Source organism: Bos indicus x Bos taurus, chromosome 13, assembly GCF_003369695.1.
Source record: "Bos indicus x Bos taurus breed Angus x Brahman F1 hybrid chromosome 13, Bos_hybrid_MaternalHap_v2.0, whole genome shotgun sequence".
Lineage (NCBI taxonomy): Eukaryota > Metazoa > Chordata > Mammalia > Artiodactyla > Bovidae > Bos > Bos indicus x Bos taurus.
This window is the reverse complement of record NC_040088.1, coordinates 65267050-65281229: the sequence shown is the minus strand read 5'-3', so window position 1 is coordinate 65281229 and position 14180 is coordinate 65267050. Positions and strand designations below refer to the sequence as shown.

The 14180-nt window shown below is 45.6% G+C and overlaps 1 protein-coding gene across 2 annotated transcripts in view; it reads right to left on the bottom strand.

Annotated features, from left to right (window-relative positions):
• Positions 1–14180, bottom strand: part of CCNY (cyclin Y) — a 110028-nt gene that overhangs the window by 23673 nt on the left and 72175 nt on the right. For both annotated transcript variants that reach the window (XM_027560071.1, XM_027560072.1), the window contains exons 3-4: positions 10559–10593; positions 3416–3516 (exon numbers count right to left, since the gene is read on the bottom strand). In XM_027560071.1, coding sequence (XP_027415872.1) covers positions 3416–3516; positions 10559–10593 — 136 coding nt within the window. The remainder of the gene's footprint in view (positions 1–3415; positions 3517–10558; positions 10594–14180) is intronic.

The following is a 14180-nucleotide window of genomic DNA, read 5'->3' as shown; positions in this document are numbered from 1 at the left end:
TAATCCATTTACATTTAAAGTAATAATTGATATATATGTTCCTATTGCCATTTTCTTAATTGTTTGGGGTTGATTTTGAAGATCTTGTTCCTTCTCTTGCATTTCTTGACTATATAAGTCCCTTTAACATTTGTTGTAAAGCTGGTTTCATGGTATGAGTTCTCTTAACTTTTGCTTGTCTAAAAAGCTTTTTATTTCTCCATCAATTTTGAATGAGATCCTTGCCGGGTACAGTAATCTTGGTTGTAGATTTTTCCCTTTCAGTACTTTAAATATATCCTGCCATTCCCTTCTGGCCTGCAGAGTTTCTGCTGAAAGATCAGCTGTTAAACGTATGGTGTTTCCCTTGTGTGTTACTTGTTGCTTTTCCCTTGCTGCTTTTAATATTGTTTAGTCTTTGTTAGTTTGATTAGTATGTGTCTTAGCATGTTTCTCCTTGGGTTTATCCTGTATGGGACTCTCTGTGCCTCTTGGACTTGATGTGACAATTTCCTTTTCCATGTTGGGGAAATTTCAACTATAATCTCTTCAAAATTTTTCTCATAGCCTTCCTTTTTCTCTTCTTCTTCTGGGACCCCTATAATTCGAATGTTTGTGCGTTTGCTATTGTCTCAGAGGTCTCTGAGACTATCCTAAGTTCTTTTCATTCTTTTTACTTTATTTGCTCTCCAGAAGTTATTTCCACCATTTTATCTTCCAGCTCACTGATTTGTTCTGCTTCAGATTCCTTCCAGAGTATTTTTAATTTCAGTAATTGTGTTGTCTCTGTGTGTTTATTCTTTAATTCTTCTAGGTCTTTGTTAATTGATTCTTGCATTTTGCCCAGTTTGATTTCAAGGTTTTTGATCATCTTTACTATCATTATTCTGAATTCTTTTTCGGGTAGTTTGCCTATTTCCTCTTCATTTATTTGGACTTCTGTGTTTCTAATTTGGTCCTTCATTTGTATAGTATTTCTGTGCCTTTTCATTATTTTTTTTTTTAAACTTATTGTGTTTGAGGTCTCATTTTCCCTGGCTTCAAGGTTGAATTCTTTCTTCCTTTTGGTTTCTGCCCTCCTAAGGCTGGTCCAATGGTTTGTGTAAGCTTTGTATAGGGTGAGATTTGTGATGAGTTTTTTGTTTGTTTTTCACTCAGCCTTGATGGGCAAGGCTGAGTGAGGTGATAATCCTGTCTGCTGATCACTGAGTTTGTATTTTTGTTTTGTTTGTTGTTTAGATGGGGCGTCCTGCAAAGGGTGCTACTGGTGGTTGCATGATGCTGGATCCTGTATTCAAGTGGTTTCCTTTGTGTGAGTTCTCACTATTTGATACTCCCTAGGGTTAGTTCTCTGGTAGTCGAGGGTCTTAGAGTCAGTGCTCCCACTCTAAAGGCTCAGGGCTTGACCTCTTCATGTCCTTCTTCATCAGAGTCCTTGAGTAGTTTCATTGCTTGTTTCAACAAGAAGAAAACCCACCAACAGGGAACTATGAGCACCTCAGTAAGAGGGTGTTAGAGTGTAGAGCACAGGGAACTGCACCTAGTGCTCTCTGGTGACCACTTTAGGCATGTAGTCAACATCACAACATCACAGTGATGAGACAAACGGGTACCATAGACCAGTTGTCAGTGTTTACAACGAGAGACCAAGTCGATGTGATGTTTTCTAGAAGAGTCCAGCATCTGTGGTAGTTCTTAAAACAGGTTAAGTTTTCATTTTTTTTGCAGATACAAGTCACGACCTGATGAGACTGAGGGTATCAGGTTGGACGTTCCACCCTTTGCGTGGGAGACCCTTTTCTTTGTCTTGGTATTAACCATAGGTGACACCTTCGAGAGAATTGGAAGGCAGAGGTCCACAGATGTCTGGGGTCCTCAGCTTTGGCTACCCATGAAACCCTCCTGGAGGGGCTGACAATCCAGATCCTGGATGTGTGGGGCCAGACACATCTCATGGAGCCCTTAAGCCCCTGCGGGGGCCTTGCAGGTGCAGTATGGCTAAAACTGCTGATGCACAAACCACACACACGACTTTGGAGCTGGCACCTCTCAGACTCAATACTGAAGTATCCAACTGTCACCCAGATATCCTGCTGGGCCCCCGACTGTCTGTGTCACAATCAGGGGCAGTGTGAAGTCATCCCTGGAGGAAGTTCTGAGCAACAGAGTCGGAGGCCCAGGAAACCGACTGGCCCCGAAAACGGGTCTCAGACCCCAGGGAGGCTGAGCTCCAGGGCTGGAGTGGGTGCTAGCTACCAGGTCTCCAGGCTCCCACCCCCCAGCACCTCTCGTTCCTGGCATGAAGCTTCCAGGGCAGAGTGGCTTGACCAAGGGCCTAACAGGGGTGAGGGCACACATGGTCCCCTAGCTGTGAGTGTCCACCATGGGGTGATGCCCACTGGTCACCACCACACCCTCCATCACCAATGGAACAAAGGAAGAAGCTACATTCCCATTTAGGTCTTAGAGACATGCAACTCACCCAACTCTCCAGGTGGGCCCACCTCCCACCTTCCCCCTGGAGGGGACACTGTCCACAGAAGACTATCCCAGTCTCCACTGCCCAGCAGGCCTAACTCACTGTCACATATGGGCATGTGCAGGAAAGGGTTTCTAGACCTGAAGGCCTGGCCCAATGGAACAGAAAGCATCTTATTTAGAAAGCAAACACTCACTGCACACGATGGCACAGAGAGCTGTTAAACATGGATTCTCCTTAAATGAGTACAGAGGCAAAATATCCCAGGTTTTTCACAGTGAAGCCTAGACTAGATCCCGAGCAAGTGGGTCTCTATAACCTCAGTCAAGGCTTCCTACTACAATGCTGGGGGGCACACTTCAGGGAAAACCAGTGCTCCAACCTTCCCATTTCCCACTTTAAAATAAGGGAGCTGAAGCCCAAAGGTCAAGATTTTAATCCAAAGACTCCCCTTCCTCCCTTAAACCCCACTTTACAGCAGAAGCCCAAAGTGAAGGGTCTTCACTCCCACCCTCCCCGCTGGGGAGGGAGCCAAGGTCAGAAGCCTGCTGTCCCTGCTCCAGACAAGCACCCTTCCACGGTGCCAGGCCTGCTCTCTACTGCAGCCCCAAGTCAAAGTGGGACCCATCACATTCTGACAGTAAAATTCAAGCAGAGTTAGGCTGGGATGGAGTCCATACAAAGTGGGAAGGTAGAAAGCATCCACAAAAACAAAACTATGCTTAACTTACAATTTCAAGTCATTGAAAATTTTGGTCTTTTTTGTAAATAGTAATATACATAAATATTTTGAACATCTCTACATTTTAACTCCCCAAATCACATTTTTAAAAGACTCCCTGAGTATCAATGTCCTCCCCCTACCCAATCCTACCACTCACAGATCCCACAACCAGTTAGCCAGCAGGTTAAGGAACAGAAAAGACATTCAGTTAAGGAAAAAATGTGTATACCCACCATTTAATTGTATACTTGAGGTTTGGTTGACTGACTGTGCTATCATCTAGGAAAATAGTCGAGCAGGAGCTGTATTTCCTCGCTATTTGTCCTGGAGGATGCTACAAAAACAATGGCAACAAGACAAGAACAATTAAAAAGGGGCTCAAAATTCTTCCAAGGAACATCATCCCCTTCACCTTGAGACCAGCCTATAGAGGAAAAGTGTCTTACCGAGAAATGTTAATACTACCAGCAAGTACAGCACAAAACTCACTTTCTTCCTACCATGGAATTCCATGTTCTTCCATATAAAAAAGTCACCACCACCACTCCCGGTCCCAAACCTCCATCAGCTCAGCACACTCCCAAAATCGAGCATCAAAGGGTGTGCTGCAGAGTCCATAAAAATCACTGAGAAACAAGAAGCATGCACTCTTCTCACCAGCAGAAGCCCATGCTTCGGGGGCAACCCCGTGTGAGGTGCCAGAATCAAGACAGGAGTCCACAGAACCCATTTTTTCCTACCCCTGAGGTACAGTCGATTTGGGGACCATGGAAGAGACAGCCACTGTTAATTTAGAATCTCCTACTCCTGAATTGAAGACAATTTCAGGAGGTGAAGATGTAAAGAAAAAAATACTCCTTCTTTAAGGGGAAAATACATTTTAAAGGTGCAAGTTATCTGATGCTTTTGAAAATATGACCAGTGGATGAGTTTCAGGTGGGTGCCTGTGGCAGCTGTGCACCTGGTTCTCTCAGGCTGTGTAAATTTTGAGCTCTTTGTAAAACTTTAGAACTGAGAACTATAGTTTTAGAACTATATTCTAAAACATACTGCTAAGGAAAAAGAATTTAAATTATACGCAGCTGACATCTAACTGAATAGTAAGTAGATTTCTGGCAATTATGTGGGCAATGTGATTAGTAGATATCAATCTGGATCATTCTTGCTCAAAGTATGCTAAAAAAAAAAAAAAAACCAAATCATCCAAACGAGTTTCGACTGGCCTGGTGCTATGTTGACAATCAAAAGTTGTCATTTTCAGCAACCAAAACAATTAATTCCTTAAGGATAATAACACTGCCCTAACTCACCTGCCCACCCCCAGGGAAGCCCTTAGTACCCATGGTTTATGAACATGAAGGGAGCCTTAAAGCTCATCAGAGACCAAATGCCCTGTTTAACATTTACTTCTTATTTAATAAGGTTTCCCGTGTAATAGGGCTTCCCTGGTGGGCTCAGACGGTAAAGCTTCCGCCCGCAATGCGGGAGACCCGGGTTCGTTTCCTGGGTTGGGAAGATCCCCTGGAGAAGGAAATGGCAATCCACTCCAGCATTCTTGCCTGGAAAATCCCATGGACTGAGAAGCCTCATAGGCTACAGTCCATGGGGTTGCAAAGAGTCGGACACGACTGAGCGACTTCACTTTCCCGTGTAATAAGGGCTTCCCTTGTGGCTCAGCTGGTAAACAATCCATCTGCAATGCAAGAGACCTGGGTTCAATCCCTGGGTTGGGAAGATCCCCTAGAGAAGGGAACGGCTACCTACTCCAGTATTCTGGCCTGGAGAATTCCATGGACTGTATAGTCCATGGGGTGCAAAAAGTCAGACACAACTAAGGGACTTTCACTTTCACATGTGATAAAATTATAGAAATATGCAACAGCCTGAGAAACAGAAGACAGTGTTATAAACAATCTCCCCTCTTGCTGATCATCACTCCTTGGGGCATACAGTTCCTAAAATCCCCACCAGAGGGCACTGCACCACTGAATCACTACAACCCTCTGGAGCACTGCTTTTGCGAAGGGCATGTGGGTCAGGAGGAAATAACCAGAGTCAGGGAATTCAAAAGATAAGGCTTGTTCTTGGCCAATGTGTTTAGGCACACATTGTTCTGTGCCTGTGTAAGATAATACGCACAGTCGTGTCTGACTCTTTGTGATTCCATGGACTGTAGTCCGCCAAGTCCTCTGGTCCATGGGATTTTCCAGGCAAGAGTACTGGAGTAGGTTGCCATTCCCTTCTCCAGGGGATCTTTCCTTCCCAGGGATCGAACCTGGGTCTCCTGCATTGCAGGCAGATTCTTCACCAACTGAGCTACTAGGGAAGCCCTGTGTAAGATAAGGACACCAAAAAAGCCTGTCAAGTTCAAGTTTCTTGAGTGCAATTTTAACATGGCATTTTTCACGTCTATCAGATTAATCACAACAGTTTCATTAAGACAAGCCAGAGACATTAAAAACCATTTTGATCTCTTTTGTAGGTCAGGTAGCAATCACACTTAAGTCACAGACAAAAACTTGCAATCTAATAATAGATTATTAACGTGTGGCAAGTTTTAAAGAAAATTCTTATGAAATTTTCCCCACCAATGGAAAATCTACTATAAACAGAAACCTCAACAGATATACTTAACTCAAAAATTCAGTAATTAGTTGATATATTAAAGAATCTTTAGAGATACAAGAGAATTATTATTTAGGAATAATCACAACAGTGAGGCAAAGGACAGCAATGACTGACTTCTATTTATGAGGTTTCCACTGTTTCCTCTGACACAAATTTCCTAAGATGAAAACATGATGGGCACAGCCAAGAGTAAGTGGTTTCCCTAAGAAAACATGAGCACTAGACTTAAGGAGAGGAGGTCAGTGATATACCAGGTCACAGAGTGGGCACTTCCTCATCCTCCTTTCAGGAGTAGCAGTACCCTTTGGGTTCACAGGGTTAACTGGAAACCAGCATCCCCAGGGGCCGGTCCTGGCCTGAGGATCCCCCAGCTGTTAGTCTGAGCCCTCTATCACTAAGGGCTGGTGTGCCAAAGGGGGATGCCAACTTAGCTTTCTGACTCTTTACAACCCCATGGACTGTAGCCCACCAGGCTCCTCTGTCCATGGAATTCTCCAGGCAAGAATACTGGAGTGGGTAGCCATTCCCTTCTCCAGGGGGTCTTCCCGACCCAGGGATGGAACCTGGGTCTCCTACAGTGCAGGCAGATTCGTTACCATCTAAGCCATCGGGGAAGCCCCCTTCAAACTATTTAGTAATTTCTAAATTGAATAGAACTCCTTGGCATTGTTATAATGGGGTTATGTATGAAACCTTATTTGGGCATTAAGTCATTTGCTGGATAGAAGGGCTACAAGGTTCACAGAATGTATACTTCTCTTGATCTGACATCCACCCCCCACCCCCCCAAAAAAAAAAAAGCTGAGAGAACAAGGATCCCTCCACAGAAAGGCTCCTGAGCTCAGTCAGGGCAGCGCCCCTGCCTGGTTCCTGGTTTGAGCTCTTTTGTGTGGCAGAGGCAGGCAGGGACTGTGCTCAATAAATCTGTGTTCTATTAGGAGCAAAGCTCCCAAAGAGACAAAAGCAAAGTTTACAATTTTTAAAATTTCAATTCCTGGATCACATTCACTTCATTCCTTAAGTTCTATGGCTTAATACTTATGAAAAAACTATATCCGTACTCAAAATACCAGAAAGACTTTGATCAGTTTTGCTACTGAACTTGGAAAAGTAAACAAAATTTACTTACAAATCTAATGAGCAATAACAAAAACAACATCAACATACTCAGATGGTGCTAAAATCACCTTCTGTTCAGTCCACTAGGTAAACAGGCGGACCAGGAGTCATTCTACGAGATCAGACAACTATGACTTCAAGACTTTTTCAAGGTCCCCCTGTATCAGCTGGTAGATTTAGGGCTTGAACAAAATTCTTTTGGCTCCAAGTCCAGCTACAAATGCGGCTCCTGCTAAACTGATAAAGAACGCTCTATATTCCTTCACAAAGTTTTTACAGCTACCACCTGTCTCAATATTAAGACAAATAACTGTGATTATTTTGCCGAGGGTAAAGAAGGCTGGCCATTCAACTCCTGACTCACTCTGTTTTAATTTTTTCTTTAACTTAGAATGATCAATTCCCTTCAGGTACGCTGTCATCAAGGGGAGGAGAATGTCATGGAAAAATTAGGCTAAAGCAAAAGATCTGCGTTTTCCTTAAGTTTCAGGAGAGAGATTCCAGATTCTCAGCCACTGACAATGCCACCCACAATTTATAATCAGAGACTACCGCATTTTAATTAAAAGATTCATTAAAACAGCTAGCTCAAACTTCAGCAAATTTTAAGCTGCTGCTGCTGCTGCTAAGTCGCTTCAGTCGTGTCCGACTCTGTGCGACCCCATAGACAGCAGCCCACCAGGCTCCCCCGTCCCTGGGATTCTCCAGGCAAGAACACTGGAGTGGGTTGCCATTTCCTTCTCTCATGCATGAAAGTGAAAAGTGAAAGTGAAGTCGCTCAGTCGTGTCCGACTCTTAGCGACCCCATGGACTGTAGCCCACCAGGCTCCTCCATCCATGGGATTTTCCAGGCAAGAGTACTGGAGTGGGGTGCTACGAACTTTAAATAAAGCCCTTTACACAATCTTTGCTAAAATACCTAAGTGTCTCTATTATAATGTATTAAATGTTCCTCTAACTGTTGATCTGATAATTACATCTAAAACATAGCGCTGATTAGAATATTAATCTTTATAATTTGCCCTGGTTTAACTTACTGTTAAAACTCCCCCAAAGGGTTTATCCTCAAATAGCTTCAAGATTTAAAACCTATAATAATTCTTTTAGAAGAAGCTCCTTTTACTTTGTAAGTCTCTCTTGGCAGTTCTCAGCCAGTGAGCAGTGCCCTCTTTACCAGCCAGGGGTTCCTTCTTTTGGCCCCTTCCCTGGAGGCTGTATCCAAAGTCAGCTTCCATCACTTGCTAGACTGTGTTACTGTCCTGGAGCCAGAAAAGGCCTTGTTTCTCTCCACCTGGTGGAAGCTATTTCCCTGTTGTGACCATCACCCCTCACCTTTCCTCACACGGCTGACCTACGTCCACTGCTTTTTCTTAAATAGCAGCCTCTTTACTGTCTTAGCAGCATGTACTAATAAGCAGGTTCTTCAGAAACTTGAAGGGTAAATTAAGAAACAACATCCCTCACAATAAAGCAAATAAAAAACACAACGGATTTTATAAACAAGGGCAAATAATAATGGTCATTCCAGAGTTCAACAACAAAAGAAACTACAAATGTTAGTTGGGGCCCCGATTCAGAAAACAGTGTTCTCTGTCTTCAGATGAAAAGCTAAACAACTTGTGTCCGGGTGGCGCTTGGTATGACCGTCTGAGGACTGAATGGCCCGGGCCAGCCCCCTGGGCCCCAGGCTGGCTCCACTGCTCGGATGGCTGACTCTTTGTGCCTCACTTTCCCCACATGGAAGGCTGGAGTGACACGCAGTTCTTCCTGGGCAGAGTTACCCAGCACATTAGACTACAGAACAGCGTCTGGCACAAACACGGTATAAAACGTGCACCAGACTGTACTGACGATTACTATTACCACTTCCCGTCTCCTTATTGCCCTAACTTATGACACTCGAGGGTCTCAAAACTTGAAAAGCACAGCTGGTTTATTAGCCTAATTGAACCTGCAGGTCCTTCCACTCCAATTCTACTTCAGTTGGTTGAAACAGCACATTCCAGTGGCTTCTCCCAGCGTGCGCAGAGCTGAGATGCCACTGTGCAATGTGGTCTGGAGGGCACGCTGTTACCCGGGCATCTGTTACGTAGCACAGAGATTTCTTCTACCAGCACGAGCACATCTGAGCACATTCCAACAACTGTGCTTCCGCTCTTGGTGTCGGGGGGCAAGAGGGCTGGCAGGGGTGAGAGGACACGCTGGGTCAGGGGCACAGCGCAGGGCAGGTGCCAGGATGGTGCGCCGCAGAGCGTGAGGCCGTGGGGCACAGGGGAGATGTGGGGCGTGCGGCTGGCACAAGGGCAGGCCTCCCCTCCAGCCACTTGAATGGGGCTGCAGTGACCAGCAGAGGTGGTCTACAGGCTCCTGGGCAGACGTGCTGACTGGGGGGCAGTGTTCCAGTGCCCCTGGCATGTGAAGAGGCGGGAGTGAGACTTACAGAATGGGGTCAAACCTCTCATCTCTCCAGGTCCAGGCAGACACAGCTTTCAAAAAAATCAAAAAGGGCATAGCAGTTTTCCACATATTTTCCTTAAGACACAGATCGTAATTTCACAGATGCTTCACACTGCTGTGGCAGAACTGGAGAGGGCCAGGAAAAGGCCGTGAATTGCTGTAAGAATCTGATAAAAACTACAGGGCGTCTCTCCAACCCTGAGACCACTGCCTACGAAGGACTCACCAACCTCCTATGGGCCGAGTGTGGAGCCCTTTGGGTGCAAGGGTCCGGCTATGAGTTTCCTTTCAACTGCATTTTGCCCAGATTTTCAAAGAGCAGAAGAGGCAATACTATGGCTTTAAGTCTGTTTAGCACAAAGCTCCAGTGCCTAGTACTTCAAGATCTACAAATACTTAAATGCAGACAGTTTAGAAATCCTGAGAAAAAACCCTGAGAAATCAAACACATCATTCTCGTTTTGGATGTGAGAATTGATGGCATATACTTATTTGGTAACACACCTGCTTCATCAAGAGGCCTAAGTTTAGAGGATTAGGATGTGTGGCCATAGTTCTGGTGGCTGGGCACCACAGTCCTGGGGGGGCAGCTTGAGATCACCCCCGGGCAGGGTGGAGGGAGGCTGGCTGCACCCACTGATTAAAGGAGAAAAGATCAAATATCTTTATGCCTGGCCAGCAGCGCAGGGAGATGCTGCTCAGAATGGCTGAAAGACTAGAGCTGGGTTTTTTTTTAATTCATTTTAAAATTCAAGTGTTGTTAAGTTCATCCTTTCTTAGAGCATCGAAGGAAAATGCAGACTCTACTGCACCTATAAACAACAAGGGGGAAGAAAACATGTGTTTGCTTATTCAAATGGGACCGAGTTAGGAGACAGTCACTCGGGGGAAGGGAGGCAGGAAAGGACCTGTGGGATCTGCTGCCACCCTGTCCACGCACACCAATCCGGGAGCAGCAGCAGCCCGGGGCTTCAGGTCACACAATGGCCCTGGCGATAAATGCCAAGCCGTGCCCGTCCAGCCACAGGCCAAACAGAGCCTGAGTGCCCTGCAGCCTTCTTCACACTCTTCAAAGTGCAGACAAGATTCACGGGCCACTTCCCCACTGCACACACAGTGTGGTGGTCTCTGGACAGTTATTATGAAGAACACAGGGGAACAGCTCCACTTACATGGTTAATGAAGAGACTCTTGCGCTTTTCTCTCACTGTGAAAACAAAAGATGCAACAGAAATGTTACACGCCTGCGTGCGAACCCCTGGCAGGTTGCTGAGGATGGGCCTCTGTGTCAAGGTCCCGTCCTTCCACCAACCAACATATCCAGCTGCTTGATTATGACTTAAGAAATGCGACCTGCTCACATGCAGATGTGACCTCTGCTAAGAGAGCAGAACATGAAACCACGTACATCACAGCACCCAACAAAACCACTGCACCATAGTTAACTGAGTGGTAACGGCTTCCCAACTAAAGAAAACAGTAACTAGTAAAGCTCATAAAATTCTGCATGCGTCCACTAATTAAGATGGTCAACAAAAAGCAGGACTATTTATTTCTAACCAAAACAGACCCATAAAGGTCCATACTACTAGGGTGAAATAAGACACGACATAGTGACTAGACAACAAATGATAACAATACTATCCATAACTGGATTGAAATACAGAACACTGGACGTCGGAAGCATCACTGGAAACCAGTTACTCTCCGCGCTGGTGCTGGGGGCCTCCCAGAGCATCCTGCCCTGCAGGGAGGCCGAGCAAACTCACAACAAAAGCACCCCTTTTCAGAGGCTGTTCTCACGCTGCTGGCTGTGTGGCAGGGTCAGCACCCCACCTTCGTTTCCCAGACCTCAGTGTTTCTCAAAATGGGGGCCTCTCAACCTCAAAGATGTAGAAGGGGGAGATAGGGAACCCAGAGGAGATTTTTAACAACCTAGTATCACTGAGTTTTGCATTTTCTTTCCTGAAAACTCCCTTTTGAGAGTATATAGAGTGAGAGTTCAGTCAGGATGATCCCCTGGAGAAGGGATAGGCTACCCACTCCAGTATCCTGGGGCTCTCCTGGTGGCTCAGACGGTAAAGAATCCGCCTGCAATGCATGAGACCCAGGTTCGATCCCTGGGTCAGGAAGATTCCCCGGAGAAGGGAATGGCAACCCACTCCAGTATTCTTGTCTGGGAAATCCCATGGACAGATGAGCCTGGTGGGCTACAGTCCATGGGGTCACAAAGAGTCAGACACGACTGAATGACTGTGCACAGCACAGAGTAATAGTTGGACCATAAAGGAGGCTGAGTGCTAAAGAGGTGATACTTTCAAACTGTGGTGCTGGAGAAGACTTCTGAGAGGTGCTTGGACTGCAAGGAGATCAAACCAGTCCATCCTAGGGGAAATCAACTCTGAACATTCATTGGAAGGACTGATGCTGAAGCTGGAGTGCCAACACTTTGGCCACCTGATGTGAAGAGCTTACTCACTGGACAAGACCCTGATGCTGGTAAAGACTGAAGGCAGGAGGAGGATGACAGAGGATGAGAAGGTTGGATGGCATCACTAACTCAATGGTCATGAGTTTGAGCAAACTTGGGGAGACAGTGAAGGACAGCAAAGCCTAGCACGCTGCAGTCCATGGGCATCGCAGAGTCGGACGGGACTTAGTGACTGAACAACAACACAGTAATCAATCAACACAGTTAACAAGCAGGTCACTGGAGAGGACAGAGATATATTTAAACCAAAAGGAACATCAGCTGAAAGGAAAAGCGCAGGTGAGGCTCTTTGACTGAGTGTGGATGTGAGGTCCTTGTCTGGGAGGTGCTGCGCCTGGCGTGGAGAAGAGACCCGCGGCTGCTCCAGAGGGCATGCAGATGCTGCAGACCCCTTGTCCACTTTCTGCAGGCTCCTGAGTGTGTCAGGTCAGCCCGGGTGCCACCAAATGGCAAGAGCACTGGACACGAGTGACAGTCATTCACAGGCTTTAGGGTGTACTTTCCAGAAACTCCTTACTTTTAAGGAGCTCCCACAACCAGGCGAGAAACTCTTAGAATTAAGTGGATTCTAATTCCTTACTGTCAACAGAAATGAAGGAGAATAAGACTGAACTGCAGCGATTAGGAGGAATTCTGGATGATAAATCCCTTGGAGATTCTGACACATACACCAAGTAGCGTAGAACCTATGGATTCTTCAGTGTTTCACTGCAACACATCCCCTGAGTGGGGATGGTGGGAGGAAGAGCCTAGCGGGCAAGCGGAGGGAAAGAGGAGGAGGAGGAGGTACAGGAGTGTTCGCTCTGCAACCTGGGAGACAGGACACCGCACAGAGATGGGTGTCGGTTCCTCTTCCTTGTTTTTAACCTGTGAGACTCAGGTAGATCCTCTACACTCAAAGGGAAGACCCAGCATTTGAGGAATGAAGGAAAAACAGAAGGACGAGAGTTGCCAACATACCAGTGATCGGTGGAGGAGGGGCGGGTGAGAGGGAAGGGGTAGATGCGCGCCCCTGACTCACACCCGGGGATCCTGTGAGGTCGGAGGACCCTGCCATCCGTTTCCCCATGACAACCAAGCCACGTGTCATCCACTTAAGAGGCTCTAATGCCATTCCATGTGAATCTAGGTAAAAAGCTTCTGGGTGATGTTGGTCTGTGCCCTGAATTCACAGGAAGCGAGAATCGAATCTGAAAGTGTGCCAGCTTCGTGCGACTTGTTTTCACAGTACTATATTAAGTGCAAAGACCTGCTTTTGACTCTCATTTTTCATTGTCCCAAACCTTCACCCCACCAGCACTTTCCTGCCTGGCAATAACCTCCCCTCTCCATGGGCTCCCACTTCACCAGGTGAAGAAAAAAATGTCCTACTTAGCTTCCACCCAAAACATTCAAAACTTACCTCACAAGTATTTGATGCCTACAGTGGTTTCTTCTTATACACTTAAAAAAAAAATGCACCAAATTCTCTCAGATCTCATCACTGGCCTGCTTAAATCAAGATCACCAATATTTTATCAGCATTATGCTACATCAAAGTTGTCACCTAGCCATAACTGAGGAGTTATCAGTTCTTAAAATGAACTGTCTTAAGTATGTTTGATTACTTTTCTAGTCAACTTAGGATCTCCTCAAAATGAGAGCTTAGCAATTTGACAAGAGTCACGGCTAGAACCCCCAGGACCTCAGCACTGTCAGTACAGCATCATATAACAGATTCCTTCACTGCTCTTTTCTGCAGTAACAGGCTATGTCCACTGTATTGTGTCTTTTATCTCTCCTTTGTAGCCAAGAGCCAGGGAACAGTGACATAAGTCAAGGGCTGGAAAGAGGGGAAAATCCCCCAGAAGAAATTCCACGCCACAGAACAAGCAGCTGAACACAAGTATGACAGAAGGAAAACATCTACCCCTAGTGTACAGGTCAATCTGGCTCTCAAATGACACAACTGAGATAATGGTGTTTTTATTTAGAGTTGTATTATGATTTCTTTTTATATACTATCCAATACTTCTGATCTTTAGAGAATTTATGCAAATAATAAATTTTTAAAGGAAAGTCTCTGATTCTCAGGGTACAAACTGCCTTGAACTATCCCAACTGATTGGCAAAATGAGGACAGTTGCTTCAAATAGTAAATTCTAAAAATATGACTTACTATAGAGAAACCCCAAAGGGTAACCACCCAAACATCCTTCGTGGTCACTAAGGATGACCACTAGGATTCTATCTTTATCCTGAGAATCACAGTGACTGGAAAATCAAGACAGGCTAGTTACCAGCATAAGTCTTAAAAAAAAAAA